Below are 19,671 nucleotides of genomic sequence, written 5' to 3'. Positions count from 1 at the left end.
GAGTGTGTGTCCTCCAGATTCCCTGCCTTAGGTCTCCCAGCGTTGCAGAGCTCTTTCCAGGAAAACTTCCACAGGCAGAGTGCCAAAAAAAAATGGCTGCCGGAGCTCTCAGGGGAGGAGAGAAGCCGTGGGCGGCGTTAGAAAAGTGCGGGAATCTGGAGTCCCCACAGTGATCAGTGAGGGGGGGAGGAACATACAGGATGCCCTGGCCCTCACAGCCGACGTCAGGTTGGCAGTCCCGCCCTTATCCCTGATAGACAGGTCCGGGGGCGGGAGTTTTGCTACTAGGCCGCAATTGAAGCCGGGGCCTAAATTTAACACCGCGGCCTACAAACAGGCGCGGTCGGCGCGGAAATCCGCCGGCCGTCACAAATAAGCAGCTGCTGCAGCGTCCGGGATGTAGGCGCTCCATGCACATCCCCCATGGGGGTACAGAGTACCTTAGTGATGCAGGGCCCGGTCCCTGAGGATTAACCAACTCCTGTCCGACAGATTCCCCCATGGGCTGCGGAGGGAGCACGGTCCCAGTGACTGGATGACCGCTCAGGATCCCACTTCTCCCAGAGCCGCAAAGGGATGGTGAAGGAGACGGCATGAGGCTCCTGCCTTTGTACCCGCAATGGGTACCTCAACCTTAACAGCACCGCCGACTTAGTGGGGTGAGAAGGGAACATGCCGGGGGCCCCGTTGGAGCCCACTTTTCTTCCAACCGATATAACTAAAATGAGAAGCTGAGTGGATGTGTGCCTCCTTCCACACAAAGCAAAAAACTGAGGAGCCCTTGATGCACGGGAGGGTGTATAGGCAGAGGGGAGGGGTTACACTTTTTAAAGTGTAATACTTTGTGTGGCCTCCGGAGGCAGAAGCTATACACCCAATTGTCTGGGTCTCCCAATGGAGCGACAAAGAAATTACGTTTTTGGTCGCTGCAAATTTTGCGCAAAATACAATAGGCGCGCCAAACATAGCATCCGCACAAAAATGGTACCATTAAAAACGTCAGCTCAAGACGCAAAAAAATAAGCCATCACTGAGCCATAGATCCTGAAAAATGAGAACGCTACAGGTTTCAAAAATTGGCACAAAACATGCGCCACTTTTTTTGGACTGAATTTTTTTTTTAACCTCTTAGATACAAGTAAACCTGTTTATGTTTGGTGTCTACAAATCTCGCACCGACCTCAGGCATCACAGCGACACATCGGTTTTACCATATAGTGAACATTGTGAATAAATTATCCCAAAAACTATTGTGCAATGACAATTTTTTTTGTTTTAAGTTTTTCCACACTTGAAATTTTTTTGCTGTTTTCCAGTACACTATATGGTAAACTTATGGTAACATTTAAAACTACAACTCGCCCCACAAAAAACTAGCCCTTATCTGGCAAGATTGACAGAAAAATAAAAAAAAAAAAAAAAAAAAACCTCCGGAAAACGCAAAACACCCGGGTGCTTAATGCTACAATATTAGAAATTAGTTTATGTTATGGCACTAAATATGGATTGGGTTAGTCTTTGGACCTCCTTTAGGGCTCATGCACACGTTGCGTACTTACATGCATTTACGCTGCATATTGCACTGCAGCGTAAATGCATGCGTCCTCTGCACAATGTAGATTGTGCATAAGACATGCACACGTTACTTTTTTGAACACAGCGATTTGGGTGCTAAAATTTTGACCCAAATCGGTGCGTTCATAAAAGCAGCATGTCAATTATTTGTGCGTTCTGGATGCAGCTCCCACTCTGTCTATGATGGGGGCAGCAGCCATAGCACATGAAATCGGCTTTTAACAAAAATACTGCATTTATTATGCAGTGTTTCTGCAGCGATTTGAAGCGCACATGTGCTGTCAAATCGCTGCAGAATATTCAGCAGGTACGTACATGCGCATGAGACCTTAAACGATTAACTCCTGCTGAAAGACTCCCTTTAATAGAAGTAGCTCTTACAAACCCCACCTTTGCTCGCAGCAGATTCTGCTGTTTGTTAGCATCTCTCTCCTCTGGCTTTCATGAGTTTCCATGGCATAGCACACTTGGGTCATTATATATTTTTTTAATTAACTCTGAAGATAAACAGACATGAACACAGATGTGTCTAAATCAAGTGTTTATTTTGTCCATAAAGAGAAGCTTATGCCTTTGATTTCTTTGTAGTTTCCTTAACAAGTTTCTTCATCTCATGTCGGATGATCTTGTTTCTCTGTTTAAAAAGAAATAAAATGGTCTCAATTCCTAGCGAATCACCATTATTACACACGGTTTGATACAAACTAGTCACAATCTCATCACTGTGAAGCATCATTTACATGCACAGTATAAACTTACCATTTTCTTTGCCTTCATGACTTTGTAGCGGTCAAAGTCTGTCATCTTTGCTTTCTGCAAGAAAAAAAATAAAATAAAAGTTGTTAAACATTTAAAGTAAGTTGAAGCATTGTGGCAAAAGCTGCATTAGTGTTGTAACAGCTGCCATTTACAAAGTACTGCATCTAGAAGAGTTGCTAAAAAGAGAATTTTGTTTACTTACCGTAAATTCTTTTTCTTATAGTTCCGTCATGGGAGACCCAAACCATGGGTGTATGCTACTGCCCCCCGGAGGACACACAAAGTTACTACACTCAAAAACGTGTAGCTCCTCCCTCCTAGCATATACACCCCCTGCTAGCCAGATCTAGCCAGTTTAGTGCAAAAGCTGAAGGAGGACATCCACCCACAAGAAGAGACAGAGTAAAATCCGGAGGAACCGGAACCTCAGTCTACAACAATAACAGCCGGTGAAGACACACGGAACAAGAAACCTGCCATAGGCAATAGGGAGGGTGCTGGGTCTCCCATGACGGAACTATAAGAAAAAGAATTTACGGTAAGTAAACAAAATTCTCTTTTTCTTTATCGTTCCTTATGGGAGACCCAAACCATGGGACGTTCAAAAGCAGTCCATGGGTGGGAATAAACAGACAATTGAGAAGCAGGCAAACCTAACTTCACAAATGGGCGACAGACGCTGGAGAAATGCGTCTGCCGAGCCCACGTCTGCCAGAGCATGAGCATGCCTTGGGTAGTGCTTCGAAAAGTATGCAGACTAATTCGAGCTGCAGACTGACAGACCTACTGAGCCGTAACCTGGTGCCTGAAGCCCAAGAAAAAAAGGCGCCGACAGGTCTGACCAAATGTGCACTGATCCCCGGTGGGGAAGGCACTTGAGTACACTTGCAAGTCTCAGAAATGGCTGACCTAAGCCAACGATCAGGGTCGGCTTAGATGCCGAGAGACCGCTATGCTGACGAACAGTCAGCACCAGAGAGGTGCACCGTCTAATAACGGCGGTGCGAGACACGTAGATCCGGAGCGCCCGCACCAGATCTAGGATATGCAACGCTTCCTCAAGCGATGAACAGGAGCCGGACAAAAGGAAGGCAGGAAAATTGCCTCGGATAAGGTGGAAGCAGTAACCGCCTTAGGCGCAGCCAGAACTCTCTGGCGGGAAATTAAAGCCACTAGAAAGACTACTTTCTGTGAAAGACACAACAAAGAACCTCCCGAAGACGGCGCAAAGGGGGGTTTCCGAGAACCGTGAGGACCGGATTAAGGTCCGAGGTCTCCATAGGCCGCCGGAAGGCGGAATGATGTGAGATGCGCCCTTAAAGGAGCGCACCGGAGCCAGCCGGACGATACGCCGCTGGCACATACTGACAGAGCCAAGACCTGTCCCTTAATGAGGGATAGTCCTAGCTGTAGACCGGACTGTGGAAGGGACAGGAGGGTCGGCAAGGCCAAAAAAGGTCAAAGGACACTTTGGAGCTCGAGTCAAAGTGGAGATGACTTCAGGAAGGATATCAGAAGTCGCTAAGACCCAGGACTCAAGAGCTACGCCGTCAATCTGAGAATCCAGAATTCTGACGGGGAAAAAACGGACCTCTTGAGAAAAGGTCTGAACGGTCCGGAAGATGCGAAGGCAACCCAACGGACAGAAGGAGCAGGTCAGAGTACGAAGCCTGCTTAGGTCAGTCTGGAAGAATGACCCGACGGCCCCCTTTACCGATCTTGCACAGGACGCTGGACAAGAGGTAGAGGGTGAAATTCGTAAAGAGACAAAGCTGGGATCAAACATGAACCAGTGTGTCTACCGCAAAACCTGAGGATTGTGGACCACGGTAGGACAGCTGAAATAGCCTGCCTCGTAGTTTTCACATCTAGGATGTGGACTGCGGATACGGTGGACTAGGAGTCCCTTGTCCACTGAAGGATGTTGAGCCGCCATGATTGCCAGGCGGCTGAGTGTCCCGCCCTGGAAGCTGGTGTAGGAAAACGCTATCACGTTGTCCGACTGGACTCGAATGTGCCTAGCCGCCCACAGATTGTGAAGGCTTAGAGAGCAAGAAATACAGCCCTGAATTCCAGCACATTGATCCAGAGGGCTGATTCGGACAGAGTCCAAGCGCCCTGCGCTCCACGATGGAGATATACCGCTCCCAAGGCGGATAGGCTATCCTGGTGAGGATTACCCGGAACGGGCCAGAAAAGGAGCGCCCCTGAGACAGAGTGGCCGAAGCCACCACTGAAACGAGCCCCTGGTCTGTGGCGAAGCCACCACCCCGTGGGAGGAGTGAGTTCGCTTGTATAGCGGAAAACATCCAGTCTCAGAGGACGCAGAAAAAACTGGGCAAGGAACCGCTTCCATTGACGCCCTGAGAACCTCTGGTTCTAAGTCAGAGTGGACTTGGACAGAAGACAAGCCACCCGATAGGTCAGAGTGGCGAGAGTGAGCGAAGCACTCTGCTAAGAGTCAGCACTGGATGAAACCCCGACAAGAAGGCCGTCCAGGGCTAAAAATGACTGCCAACCCCTAGGGGGGCAGGACCCTGATCACAGCTGCCCCAATGAGAATACTCGAGGGGCCTTGGCTAACCCCAAGGGAAGAGCCACGATTGGACCACTCCGATTGTCAAAACGTAGTCAACGCTGGTGTGAAACTGCGATTGACTCCTGCCGATAGGCATTTCTGATGCCGATGGTTGCTAGGGAATCGCCTTGGGGTCTTGATTGATCCGGTGAAAAAAAACACACGGAACAAAACCAAGACTCAATGTGAAACGCCACACCTGGCTATGCTTGAAAAGCTAAAGATCCAGGTCGAAGGCACCGCCCTCTTCGGGGACTAGGAATAGATTTAAGCAAAAATCTCAGAACCGTTCCCAGACGGGAACCGGTACAATTACTCCATCGGCCCGCCAGAAATGCCACGGCCTGTGAGAAGGCGGCGGCCTTGGAGCAGGGAGGAGATGACAGAGAAAATCTGTTTGGCGGGTGGACAGAAGTCCATCCTGTAGCCAAGGGAGATATAATCTCGCCCCCACTGAACGGAGACGTGTTAGAACCCTACGTCGCCACGTGGAGAGAGCCTGCCACCGACCGAGGAGGTTGTTGGCGTGGCTAAATAGCTCGGAGGAAGCTGACTCAGTGACAGCATCTCCTGCGGCCTTCTGAAGACGCAGCTTCGAGCCATTTGGTTCTATGAACCTAGGCTGAGCTAGAGGACGACCAGATGGAGGAACGGAAACCACCGAAACCTCAACTGATTCCTGTCCTGATTTAGGTTTGTGGCAAGGAGAAATACTCCCCGCCAAGAGCTTCCTTAATTTCACTCAGTTGGTTCCGAGGAACTGGTCCCACCAAGGGGGAGCCCAGCAGGGAACCTCCATAGAGGCATCTGCCTTCGAAATCCGAAGCCACAGGAGCTTGCGGATAGCGAGGAAGGTAGCCCAGATCACCGCCGTGCGGCGTCCAGCATGGCAGATCTGGTATAGGATGAAAGAACTGAGTCAGGAAGTTCAGGCAACCGTTTTGGCATAGAGTCCCTGTGAGAGAATGCATCTCCTCCAGAGAAGCAGAGAAGGTACAAAAAAACCGCACTGCTGTAAGCTGAGGAGAACGAGGCTCCTGCCGTCCCTATACCGAACTTGGCCCAAAGGACAACCGGGCGGACCGCAGAACCGTAAGTGAGGAGCCATCAGCCACTGACATAACGGCCCGGGCTGAGCCACCTAAGGTGAATGAGCCCACTACTTGACCACCATTGGTGGACAGGGGAAATCCAGTCCTCAGAAGCACGCTTCATGGGAAGCGACTGTCAGAGCGGACCCTGGCTTGGTCACAGGGGCCTGAAAACTGGAGAGGTTAAGGAACACACGTTGTGTTCACCTAGATAAGGTAACACCGGCGGATTGAGGTCCAGTACAAAATTAATGTACCGTAGGATCCATATAGAGGTGCCGTCAGCCACTGATACCACTATCCGGGCTGAAGTCCAGATACCGGAGTGGCTACCCTTGGCGAATGAGTACACTCCTAGACCACCTCAGATGGGAGGGGGAGACAGGCAGCAGAACTCCCTGTGGGGTCTGCAGGATAGGCTGTGGGCTTGGACGCGGCGGGCTGAAAACTGGAGTGGATAAAGAACACACTCCTCGTCATGTTAAAGGCATAGTGATGCATTTCTGCCAGCGGGGAACACTTCCCTGATCAGGCGGATGGAGGTCCAGTACAAGAATACTGGACGAAATCCAATCATTCGCATCTGCGTCACCTACGGACGGATCAATGTACATCAAGTAGCGTCCGAGCCCGTGGTAGAGACATCCTCCTCGTCCAGCGAGTCAGCTCGTAATCGGAGCTGCGGGACGGGGAGGACAGGGGACCCTGCGTCTCCCTGTCAGGAGGACGGGGTCCCAGAAGGAGAGTCCCTTGTGAGCTTTGCTGAGCGAAGCAGAAAAACGCCCTGAGAAGGGGGCTGCATGCTCAGCAGATGCCGGGACAGCCGACCCCTGGAATAGGATTCCTACGGGGGTCAGCCACCGAAACCGGAGCAGCTGGAGGGACCATGAATGAGCTCCCATGTTATGAGCTCGGTAAGGCCGTACGAGACTACCTGCAGTGGATAATAAAAAACAGTCTGCAGTCTCGCTCTGTGACATGCTGCAGAGGTGGGGGCTCTGTCTAGAATGGCTAGAATACCCAAGACAGAGGTTCAGCCTGGGGAGAATCCCTGCTGAGGCATCTTGCCACTATCCACCACATAAGAACCGTTACAGTGTGTCGGTTCAGGCAATATGAGCCTACATGCAGAACATGTAGTGTACAGCCTTGGAGCTTTGCTCCTAGTGTGAGACATGCTGCTGAGGAGGAGATTCTATGATAAAGAATTAACTCCTTCAGAATGCCCTGAGAGTGAATAAAAGTGCACAACCAGAGGTTGTGACTTATCAGGCCACTATATGAGTGCCCTCCGGATTCCAGGCCTGGACCCCCAGCCAGATATTCACTCCCTCTGCACTGCAGAGCAGCCAGCGCCGACCAGAGTACTGAGACGCTGAGAAAATGGCGCCAGAGTGAGGGGGGGGGGGGGGGGGGGGGGCGGGGGTTAACCCAGGAGCGGGAATCGGAGGGCGAAGGAGATGTACAGGGGAGGGAATCATCTCCTCAAAAAGGAGCGTCCTCCCCTGTGCAGAGCGGCCGGCGGGCGGCTCTGCAGTGTCCCCCTGCATGCTGACATGCAGGGGAACGAAAACGAAACTAGGCCGCGGCTGAAGCCGGGGCCTAGAGTTATACATGCGGCCGAGAATCAGGCATCATCGGCGCGGTTCCTAGTAAGAAACCGTGGAACCGGCCGGAAACACAGTAAAAGCAGCATTATCAAGCATCACTGTCCCCCACAATAAAAAGTGCCCCATATTGCAGAAGGACCCTTTGAATAACGTCTCTATACTTAGCTTTGAGACGCAGGGCCCAGTCCCTGTCGGGGTGGGGGTCCAGTGCTCCTTCCAGCAGGGTCCTGCACAAGGGCTGCGGATGGAGGCCGGTCTCCTGCAAGGCAGTGAGAACCGTGTTGGCTCCAACTTCAAGCCAGAGCCCCTAAGGGGTGGTGAAGGAGCGCGGCATGAAGGGCTCCTGCCCTGAAGTCAACCTTAACAGCACCGCCGCCAGGGGGTGAGAAGGGACATGCCGGGAGTCCAGTGGACCCGCTTTTCTTCCAAATCTTTAGAAAAAATGAAAAATCAAAAGAGAATGCATGTGTGTGTGTGATCCTCCTGACACAAAGCAAGAAACTGGCTAGATCTGGCTAGCAGGGGGTGTATATGCTAGGAGGGAGGAGCTACACGTTTTTGAGTGTAGTAACTGTGTCCTCCGGGGGCAGTAGCATACACCCATGGTTTGGGTCTCCCATAAGGAACGATAAAGAAATGGGTTTTCAACCTTCATAACAATTGCATAGCTGTAAAGTAACTCCTCTCACTCCCCCCCCCTTTTAATAGTGCGAAATATGAAAATGTATATAAAAAGTTTCGATGAAGTTTTAAACACGAGGGAGCAGTAGCTAACAGACATGAAAATGTGCTGCGAGCTCATACCCATGTGTGACGTCTGCTACCCTCCCAGGTTTCTGCAAAAAGATCTTTAGCCATGGTGACTTGATGGATGAACGCTCTGTAGGACGATCAATCTTGGGCAGACTAGATAGGTCCACCAGTGTCTCCTCCGCAGTTTTCTTGATAGTATCAAGCCATTGGGTTGCTGATCTTCCTCTTCACATTGTTCCTTCTATTATTCCGACCTTTCTCCAGTGATTGCTCTTTATATGATGTGTCCAAAGTAGGCAAGTCGCAGCTTGGTGATCCTTGCCTCGAGTGACTTGTTTGGCTAGAGTTTTTCCAAAACTGACTTGCTTCTTCTTCTTGCAATCCATGATATTGATAACATCCTTCTCCAGCAGATTTCAAAAAAGTTCATTCTTTTTCTTCTGTCTTGTTCCTTTATTGTCCAGGTTTCGCATCCCTACAGAAAACACCAGATGATGTATGAGCCGTGTCTTCGTCACCAGTAAAATGTTCCTCGACTCGAAGGCCTTGTCCAGAGAAGGATAAGGGAAGATTAAGTTTAGGTTTACAGTGCAGCGCCATATTGTGGAGGACTGCAAAGTGATACTGACGTGAACAGTCAGTGAGGACAGGGAGCAGGGCTGATTCCAGCTTTCCTGATAACTAAAGTGAAAATTGAAAAGGTGGTCCTCCTCCAAGTGCAAAATAGTAAAATGCAGTGAACAACAATTCTTCCATTTTTCTATGTGGAAAGTACAAATTCCACAACTATTTAACATTCATTAAACGATAAAAATCGACCTTTCACAAGGATTCCCCAGGTCAGTATGACGTTTTTAATTATACTATTTTTGGGGTAGATGCAATGTTGCTTGCTGGAACACAAAAAAAAAAAAAAAAAGAAGAAGATCTGCGTTTTTCTTCGTTACTCCCTTTACCGATCAGATTTTATATTTTGACAGCTCTGGCATTTCTAAACGCACAGATACCAAATGTGCAATTTTTTTTTATTTTTTTTTAATTGTTTTATTTTCAATGGAGAAAAAGGGGGGTGATTTGAACTTGTGGGTTGTTTTTTTAATATTAAAAACTTTTCACTTTTTATTAAATTTTACTAGTCCCTTATGGGCTTGAAGCTGAAACAGTGCGATTGCTTCTGCACCGCTCTGTATAGCAGAAATGCTGATTTCCTGTGAACTTCGTCAGCCACAGAAACTAAGTCCTGACAGTGACAGGCATCAGATGACCCCCAACTGTCATGACAACCTATCGGCACCCAGTGATTACTTCATGGGGCTTCCGATGGCAGCAGGGAATTACACTCTCCCTGCTGCTATGTTAAATCCCGCTGTCAGAGCTGGAGTTAAATAGCTGACAGGCACAGGTGGATTGGAGATCCACCCATGCCTGTTAGCTGGACGTCAGATCATGCGGAGAAACATGCAATTCGCATTACAGGGACAGGTTAAAGAGGCTGCTTAGGGTTACAAAAACAAGGCAGTTCTCCCACCACAAACAGCGCCACATGTGTCTAGATAATTTGTGTTATTATAGCCCAGTCTTATTCACATTCTAAGAGGATACCCAGGTATACAGGTAGTAATGAAAACTTTTCGCTTTTATGTTAAATCATGACACACACACACATTTTTCCGGCTGCAATAAGTAAATCTCTACTGGCAAATTTCTTCAGCAAGAAAAAAAAAAAAAAAAAAGCAAAGCAGGATGTTGAAAGCCCAATAATCTACCCACATTTGTCATTAAAAAAATATATAAATTATATTATATATATATATATATATATATATATATATATATATATATATATATATATATATATATATATATATATATATATATATATATATATATATATATATATATTAAAATTAGGAGACCACCACCCCATCCCAGCAAGCAACCAAAGTGAAGAAACGGCAATAGTATTTTCCATGATAGGTGACTAATTCAGGTTATTTAGAGGTCTACAGAGTTAAACATACCCTCTGTCTGGCATCAATCCTCTTGGCCCAGTTTGTTTCGGCCCATTTCTCATCAACCTTCTCCTTCTCCCAAGCAACGCGAACGCATTTTTGCCGAGCGCTAAAATCATAAAAGCAGTCTTTAGTCAGTAGTTACAAGAAATACCAATAATCAGTTTGACTTAAAAGGTTAGTCCCATTTTCTTACAGGGCTAAAATTGCAAAGTGCTTTTAAAAAGAAGCAAAGCAAATGTGCAAGTTATTCTGCTCTCAAAGGATTTTATTGCTTACAGTTGGTTGCCAAGGTTACCAGCCACTGCTGCAGTCTACCAACGGTGGCTGAACTCAGTGCTTACAAGCTCTAATAGAGCTGTGGCAGTGCACTGAAGATGGCTGGCGAGCACTTTTACCTTACTGCTCGGCCAGCTTCACTACTACTGCACTCCTATGCAGGTGAGGCAACGCTCCCCAATGTTGCCGCCTCTGAGAGCGCATGGTTTAGGACAGCCGCCCGGTTATGCCGGACCAGTCAGTTAAAGAGACTAACAGCACAGAATGACTGTTAAGACCAAGTACAGTAGCTCAATGCAGCATGGCGGGGCTAATCATTTACATACAGGGAAACCAATCAGGTGGACAGGTGCAGCTCCTCTCTCCCCTCTTCTGTGATTGACAGCTCTTGCTTCATGAAGCCAAAGAAGGAAACAGATGGAAAATGATTAGCCCCAACATGATGCCCCAAACACCTGTCCTTTGTTTGAACAGTCATTCTGTGCTGACAGAGACCCTTTAAGTGGGAGCGTACCACCTGATAGATTGTAAAATAGTGTTCTCCTGTAAAGACACTATGTACATTGTGTTCAAAAGAACACTCGTTCCCAATTATTGGCCCGAGGGGAGCCAAAAGTGATCACCCGACCAAGAAAAATGCTTATTCGTTGGGTAATTAAATTCACTTATGGTGGCATAAACATAATTATTAGCAGCACATCACCTATATAATCAGATGGGCTGCTGATAACACGACTCTCAATTTCTATACTTCGGAGGTTTTATTTTACTGCCTTTATAGCATAATTCTACTCTAATGGGAAGTATCATATTATTAGCTGTAATTTGTACAACACAAAAACCTAAACATGTATCCTTTTAGAATCTGTGGCTCTAATGAAGCCCTGCGTATAAACAACTTTTAAAACACGAAGAGACACTCACGCAAGAAACCAGACTACCAAACATACAGGTAAAAAAACCAAAACCATGAAAAACGTGAAGAGGGCATAATACACACCTGTGCGGAAACTTGAGGACAAAGTCGGTAAGGTGCATGCATTTGAAGGGCATGGCCTGTCTCCTCACACCACTGCAGGGTCCATCAACAAGAGCCTGTGAGGATAGAGCGGGTGACATTACACAGCGATATTCCCGGCACAGACCCCATCCCCAATAGTATGAGATATGGACTGAAATCAGTGTAGCTTCCAATTCTGGAACTTGTTCCTATCAGAATGGAAATATTCCATCCACACTGCCAATATCACACAGTACCACTGATAGTCGGCAGAACCACACAGCTAATAGTTACCCTGTTCTGGTCGATGACATCAACAATTGCCACTAGTTTGCCAGCGTGGGGACCGAAGGAGATGTAGGCAACACGGCCGATCTGGACGTAGCGCTTAAACACCTGCAAAGAAGGAAAAAGGATAATATGTGAAAACCCAAATATATCAAATAGGAATTATCTACAGGCCCTCGAGTCTCGTTACTGCAGCCATCAGATAGCCGCAGGCTGATGAGCTGACATTCATCTCTCCAAACTCCCCCTTACACGAATACCTGGCTCTGCAGACCATTCATGCCTTGTAAAACAGTCGCTGCGTCCACCAGAGAACTGAAGGACGGAGCGATCGGGAGGTTAGAAATCAACCTGCATCACCGGACACTTAAATCCCCCCATACAGGAGGCGGCAGGTCACACACACAGAATCCCCCCCCCATACAGGAGGCGGCAGGTGACACACACAGAATCCCCCCCATACAGGAGGCGGCAGGTCACAGCCAGAATCCCCCCCCCCATACAGGAGGCGGCAGGTCACACACACAGAATCCCCCCCATACAGCAGGCGGCAGGTCACAGCCAGAATCCCCCCCCATACAGGAGGCGGCGGGTCACAGCCAGAATCCCCCCCCATACAGGAGGCGGCGGGTCACAGCCAGAATCCCCCCCCATACAGGAGGCGGCGGGTCACAGCCAGAATCCCCCCCCATACAGGAGGCGGCGGGTCACAGCCAGAATCCCCCCCCATACAGGAGGCGGCGGGTCACAGCCAGAATCCCCCCCCATACAGGAGGCGGCAGGTCACACACACAAAATCCCCCCATACAGGAGGCGGCGGGTCACACACACAAAATCCCCCCATACAGGAGGCGGCGGGTCACACACACAGAATCCCCCCATACAGGAGGCGGCAGATCACACACACAGAATCCCCCCCATACAGGAGGCGGCAGATCACACACACAGAATCCCCCCATACAGGAGGCGGCAGATCACACACACAGAATCCCCCCATACAGGAGGCAGCGGGTCACACACACACAGAATCCCCCCCCCATACAGGAGGCGGCGGGTCACACACACAGAATCCCCCCCCCATACAGGAGGCGGCGGGTCACACACACAGAATCCCCCCATACAGGAGGCAGCGGGTCACACACACAGAATCCCCCCATACAGGAGGCAGCGGGTCACACACACAGAATCCCCCCATACAGGAGCCGGCAGATTACAGAAAACATCTGATTTGGCAACTTAAATAATAGATAAGACTATGGTGACCCCCGACAGAGGCCGCTGGGTCCCCCATAAGATCCTATTGTAAAATGAGCCCTGCATGGTGTCTCCCCTCTGTATGGGGCTGTGCCACACATTATGGGGGCCCCACCTCGGCCTTCCTGGGTGGCACAGGCCCTACGGCCATAACAGATGGGGCTCTCCATGCAAGCAGACGCTGGAATAACTGCCACATGCAGGGTTTGTAACCAGTGACGTCACTGCTCGCCTGTAATCCGGCCTCACTGCCCCTGCTATAGTAAGGCAGGGTAGTCAGTGTGAGCACAGCCCGGCTGAGAGGCCGCCTCCACCTCCGGCCGTGTGCGCTCCATGCGGCCTCGGCCTCCCCCCTGCCCGCTCCATACACAGCACACACAGATCTACACTGACCGGTAACCCAGCAGGTACCGGACCCGCACAACAAGAACAGCCATTATAATCCCCTCCAGGAGCCGTGCAATCCCCGCAGCAGACAGAGCACAGGCAGCCCCTACTCACCATGATGGCGGCGGCGAGCAGAAAGGAAGGAGCCCCGGCAGCACTTTCCGGAAAACCCAGGAAGCCGAACCAATGAACGAAGAGGATAATAAGTACGTCACATACGCTAGCAACAATGTGGCAGATTACACCTTTTCTGTGATTGGATGATGTATGAACACGTGTGAAGCGGAGGACTGTTTCCGTTTACAGGGGAACAAACAATCATATTTGGTCTCTGCAATCATGGACGCCTGTGCTGGGTTATGAGAAATGTTCTTTTTAAGAGGTTTTCCATTTTTTTTTTTTAATTTTCAGTTAAAAAATAATACAATCATCAGTACATACCTTCCAATGGTCCAGAACCAAATCAACGTTGCTCCAAACAATTTTTAACCTTTTCCTATCCCGAGTCCCCTGGGGGGGACATTCCAAAAATTCCGTTACGCTCCTTTGTCGGGCCACTGCCTTGTTTATCATTCACATGTGAATAAATTGATTTCCTGTTGATTTATTTTACAAAATTCTTTCATATTGCAAAATTCTGTTTTGTCCTTTTTTCCCAATTATAATAGGATTTCAATGGGCAGAACAGGAAATTTTATTGGATAGGAAAAGGTTAAAGGCGGCCTAACCCCAAATTTTTCCAGCTCCAGTGTGTATCACTAATCCCGGCGGTTGGGGGTGGATGCAGAGTGTATGTGTTCTCGGGCAGGGTTGCCAACCGTCCAAAAATTCCAGGGCAGTCCGTAAAGATAGGGAACTTTTTCCCTATCCATAAAAAAAAATTAAAGGGATTTTCCACTACAAGGACAATTCCTTCTGATTTCACTTGTTTCCCCCCCCAGGTTAAAACAAAAGACCCTGTACTCACCTCCTGTTCTGGTGCCCTCCAGCTCTGTCGTTAACCGCGGTTCAGAGTTCACGTGACATTGTGACATCACGGCAGCCCCGCGTTCAATTATTGCCGACTTCTCACTCTCCCTAACTTCGGGTTAAATAAGTAAATCAAAAGGAAGTGACGCTGCGGTTGTCACTGACATCGTGTTAATTGCTCATTTGGTCCAAAGGCGTAGAGAGAGAAGGCGTCAGTGATTGGACGTGGGGCTCCAGTGAAGTCACAATGCCACGTGAGCTCTGAACCGCGGTTACCGACACTGCTGGACCTGCACTAGAATGGGAGGTGAGTACGGGGTCTTTCATTGTAACTGGCAGGAAACAAGTGGAATCAGAAGGGGTTATCCTAGTAGTGGACAGCTCCTTTAAGGCATTTGCGATTTTTGCGAAGCTGAAGAAACTTATTAAGATTATTTTAAATGTAATTATCATAATTTTTCAGTGAATGCAACTAATCGTTTCACATCAGAATTATGGGCTGCAGATATGTATCACTTATCAGAATGATTTATTATGGTTTTACAATGTGTCCGTGAAAAAAACTGTTAGGGAAGTGGTAAGCAGCACTCACCATATGCAGTGAGGAAAATAAGTATGATTATTTTAAATTATATGATTTTTAAATAATTAATTTGCATTTTATTGCATGAAATAAGTATTTAGTCACCTACCAACCAGCAAGAATTATGTCTCTCACAGACCCGTTATTTTTTTCTTTAAGAACCCTCTTACTCTGCACTCATTACCTGTATTAATTGCACCTGTTTTAACTTAATACATGTATAAAAGACACCTGTCCACACACTCAATCAGACTCCAACTGCTCACCCGAGACCCGAGACCCGAGACCCGAGACCCGAGACCCGAGACCCGAGACCCGAGACCCGAGACCCGAGACCCGAGACCCGAGACCCGAGACCCGAGACCCGAGACCCATCTAAGGACACCATGGACAAAATTGTAGACCTACACAAAGCTGGTATGGGCTACAGGATAGACCAGAATGGTCTTTTGAAACAGCCTCAGCAAAACACGTGTCAGACCTGTCCCAATTGTCAGGTCTGGCATACCTCTAGGCTCTGTGACAGCAGGTAGGTTTCTGGGTTTCACTTTACCACCAAGCCACTTTAATCCTGTATATTATTTACCTGACAAGGCATGCTTATGGAGTTTATGGTGGATAAATAAGTGACCTTGTGTGATCTACCCTGTCTTCTACGTGTTATATAGGAGTTTAACTGTTAAGCTGGGTTCACACATAGCGACAACGACGTCGCTGTTACGTCACTATTTTCTGTGACGCAACAGCGACCTTGTAAGTCGCTGTTATGATCGCTGCTTAGCTGTCAAACACAGCAGACGCAGCAGCAATCATAACAACACGCGTCGCTGTGCTACATGTGCAGAGAGCAGGGAGCCGCGCACACTGCTTAGCGCTGGCTCCCTGCACTCCTAGCTACAATACACATCGGGTTAATTACCCAATGTGTACTGCAGCTACATGTGCAGAGAGCAGGGAGCCGGCACTGGCAGCGAGAGCGGCAGACGCTGGTAACGAAGGTAAATATCGGGTAACCAAGGAAAGGTCTTCCCTTGGTTACCCGATGTTTACCCTGGTTACAGCTTACCGCAGGCTGGCAGACGCCGGCTCCTGCTCCCTGCTCTCTTCATTTCGTCGCTGTCACACACAGCGATGTGTGCGTCACAGCGGGAGAGCGACGACCAAAAAATGAAGCTGGACATTCAGCAACGACCGGCGACCTCACAGCAGGGGCCAGGTCGTTGCTGGACGTCACACACAGCGACAGCGATGGGACGTTGCTGCAACATCACAGAAAATGGTGACGTAGCAGCGACGTCGTTGTCGTCGTCACTGTGTGTGACACCACCCTTAGGACTGTGATCCTTATTATCTTGTATTGGATCCTGTTTTTTATCCTAGGGTATACTATTCCCAATTGGGACTTCTTTTCCTCCCCCAAACCTCATTTTTCTGGTATTTTCACATATTCTAATCATTTGGGTTTTTAATCTATCTGCCAATTTTCTGGCTGTATTTATGCACATTTTCTACAGTAAAAAGCAGCTTAAAAGAAAATTATATGGCATGTTTATTTGCCCATCAATTACCTTATATTTACACCGTCAATTACCCCTATCTTTTCTATGGTTTCTCAGGATAGTAGGCAAGCAGCTTGGTGAGAAAGCAACGACTGTTGGTGCAATTATTAGAAAATGAAAGAAATACAAGACTGTCAGTCTTACACCGTCTGGGGCTCCATACAAGATCTCGCCTCATGGGGTAAAGATGACTCTGAGAAAGGTCAGGAATTAGACCAGAACTACATGGGAGGACCTGGTCAATTACCTGAATATAGCTGGGACCACAGTCTCAAAGCTTATTGTTAGTAGCACACTACGCTGTTATGGATTAAAATCCTGCAGGGCACGCAAGGTTCCACTGCTCTCACCAGCACATGTCCAGGCCTCTTTGAAGTTCGCCGATGTGGTCAGATAGATCAAAATAGAACTTTTTCTTATCAACTCCACTCACCGTGTTTGGAGGAAGAAGGATGTGTACAACCCCAAGAACACTATCCCAGTAATGAAGCATGGGGGTGGAAACATTATACTTTAGGGTGCTTTTTTGTAAAAGGGCAGGATGACTGCACCATATTAAAGGAAGTATGGACGGGATCATGTATTGCAAGATTTTGGCCATTAACTTTCTTCCCTCAGTAAGATTATTGAAGATGGTTCATGGCTGTTTCTTCCAGTATGACAATGACCCAAAATACACAACCAGGACAAAAAAGAAGTGGCTTCATAAGACGCATTTCAAGATCCTGGAATAGTCTAGCCAGTCTGCAAACCTGACATGAAGCAAGAAGGAGTAGGGCTGCACAGCTAGAATCAAGCAAAATCAAAAGGTGAGGGTGCAAGCCTACCAAAGCCAAACATGTATAGAGAAACAAGAAGTAGGCAAGGAGCACTCAACTCACCATATAAGAACAATAATAACAAGGATTTTTAATTCAAAATTTTTTTATTTATAAACATATGAGTGCAAAACACCATAAAACCAATTAAAAACAAGGACATCTGTCCCATAGACTCAGTGCATAAATGTAAACGCTTAAGATATAATATTATAAATACAGCAGTACCATAGCAATATATGAAACAAGGATGTTACCCCATGAGCCCAATCTTATAGTGCCAAGACAATCAAACGGCAAAATACAATCATACCAGTACAGAAACAGGGAACAAGGGTATATGAATGAGGATCACAATAGCCCTAGTCTGCAAACCTGAACCCAATAGAAAATCTTTGGAGGGAACTGAAACTCAATGTTGCCCAGTGACTGCCCCAAAATCTGAAAGATCTAGAGAAGATCTGTTTGGAGCAGTGGGCCTAAATCCCTGCTGCAGTGTATGCAAACCTGGTCAAGAACTACAGGAAACATCTGACCTCTGTAATTGCAAACAAAGGTTTCTGTACCAAATATTATGTTCTGTTGTTCTAGTGTATCAAATAGATATTTCATGTGTGACGCTCTGGCCGGGCCAGGTATTCTCAAATAGGCCCCTGCACTACACCTTTCCCTCACCGGTGACATCAGCCAACCTTTAAAACCCTAGTCAAGTCACCCCCTCAGGGCTAGATGGACACACCAGGGAGTGGAACCAGGTGGTTGGAAGACGCCCACCAAGGAGTCTAGACAGCCCGGGGCGGGAAAGTAAACAGTTGAAGGAGTCGAGTGTTAGAGTTCGAGTTGGAGAGGAATGTGGGCTGGAGCTGGGTGTAGCTCCAGCAGAGGCGAATACCCCAAATTGAACTGCACCAGGGTAGGAGCCCTGGTGCCAGTGGCTAGGAGGCAGACGGCGGTCTCCGTCTGCAGGAGCCAGGAAGACGCTCAGTGGAACCGAGGTGGACCAGGACAGGGTAGTGGCCCGCCGGTACCGACCCGGGGAACAGACTCGGAAACCGGAGCACACAGGGGGGTACTCGGACCCTGACACCAAGTCCAGAAGCTACTGGAACTGGTTAATTAACCGATTGAGGCCAGGACTAGAGGCCCTGTCCCACCCAAAGTCCCTATTAGAAGACAACAGCCCACCGAGGGGGATAGAAGGCCACCGCCAGGGCTTAGAGATCCCACGGACCAGCGTCTGCGGGCAAGGGCTCCTTAGGCCACATCCAGCCGGGAGCGGACTCCTGAAGTTGCAAGCACAGGCAGTCCACCATTTTACAATGGTGCAGGAGAAAGACAGAGACCACCAGCCGGGTGGGGGACCAGAACGCAGCCGGCTGCGGGCACCGACCACCATCACCTTGGTTTACCAGAGACTCGTGTGTTTCCTTCAATAGTGAGTACACCAGCACCTGTGGTCGCCCATCTCCCTGCACTGCACCAATCCCCAAAGGGTCCCGGGGCCACCATCCCTGCCCACGGAGGGGTTAACAACTTGCTGCATAACATCTCCCCCGGGTGTCCCGCAACTGCAGCGGTGGTGTCCAACCTCACCACATACCGTGGATGGCATCATGAACTTAGTACAGCTCAGCCCGTACATATACATCCTACATCCACCATTACAACCCCCCTTTTTCATCGGAGTGACCGCGAGACCCCCGGGTCCGGAGTCCCTCCAGCCACCCACAGAAGGTCCGGATCCGAGCTGCTCGGCTGCTGCGAGTGGGGCGGGACACATGAAATAAAATGCAAATTATATAAAAATTCTGTCACACTTGAAGTGTGCTTACGATAAAAACTAAATCCTTTGTAGGTGGGAAAATTTGCAAAATCGGTAGTGTATTAAATACTACTTTTCCCCACTGTATATTAAAAATGTTTGTCTTTATTAAGTCAGATGTTCTAAGCCGTGTTGCTCCCTTTGATGTGGGCATGCACCTAGACTCACATCTTTCCTTGCACATGTTGGCTGATCTGATAAGCCAACATGTGTCTCTAACAGGCACTGGTGGATCGGAGATCTTCATGCTGCAGTTAACTAATTAAATGCTGCTGCCAAACTCTGTCAGTTTAATGCGCGCGTCGTTCCCTGCTCCTATTAGTGGCTTGGGGAC

General features: G+C 48.4%; 1 protein-coding gene across 1 annotated transcript; it reads right to left on the bottom strand.

Moving 5' to 3' along the window:
* Nucleotides 1-2,099: 2,099 nt before the first annotated feature.
* RPL14 (ribosomal protein L14) lies at nucleotides 2,100-13,766 on the bottom strand. The gene is made up of 6 exons (XM_075316636.1): nucleotides 13,701-13,766; nucleotides 11,952-12,053; nucleotides 11,658-11,752; nucleotides 10,388-10,487; nucleotides 2,335-2,388; nucleotides 2,100-2,209 (listed from the first exon to the last, which is right to left on the bottom strand). The coding sequence occupies exons 1-6, from the start codon at nucleotides 13,701-13,703 to the stop codon at nucleotides 2,141-2,143; spliced, it is 423 nt and encodes a 140-aa protein (XP_075172751.1). The 5' UTR covers nucleotides 13,704-13,766; the 3' UTR covers nucleotides 2,100-2,140.
* Nucleotides 13,767-19,671: the final 5,905 nt, after the last annotated feature.

The sequence above is a fragment of the Anomaloglossus baeobatrachus genome, chromosome 6, assembly GCF_048569485.1.
Source record: "Anomaloglossus baeobatrachus isolate aAnoBae1 chromosome 6, aAnoBae1.hap1, whole genome shotgun sequence".
In the NCBI taxonomy this organism is placed as follows: Eukaryota; Metazoa; Chordata; class Amphibia; order Anura; family Aromobatidae; genus Anomaloglossus; species Anomaloglossus baeobatrachus.
Note: the sequence above shows the minus strand (reverse complement) of the source record. Positions and strands in the feature narration are given on the sequence as shown.

Excerpts from the sequence above, each read along its gene's own strand:
- RPL14 (XM_075316636.1), bottom strand. Across the intron at positions 11,753-11,951 it reads ATGTCATCGACCAGAACAGG|GCTCTTGTTGATGGACCCTG; the intron begins GTAACTATTAGC and ends CTATCCTCACAG. Across the intron at positions 2,210-2,334 it reads TCATGAAGGCAAAGAAAATG|AGAAACAAGATCATCCGACA; the intron begins GTAAGTTTATAC and ends CTTTTTAAACAG.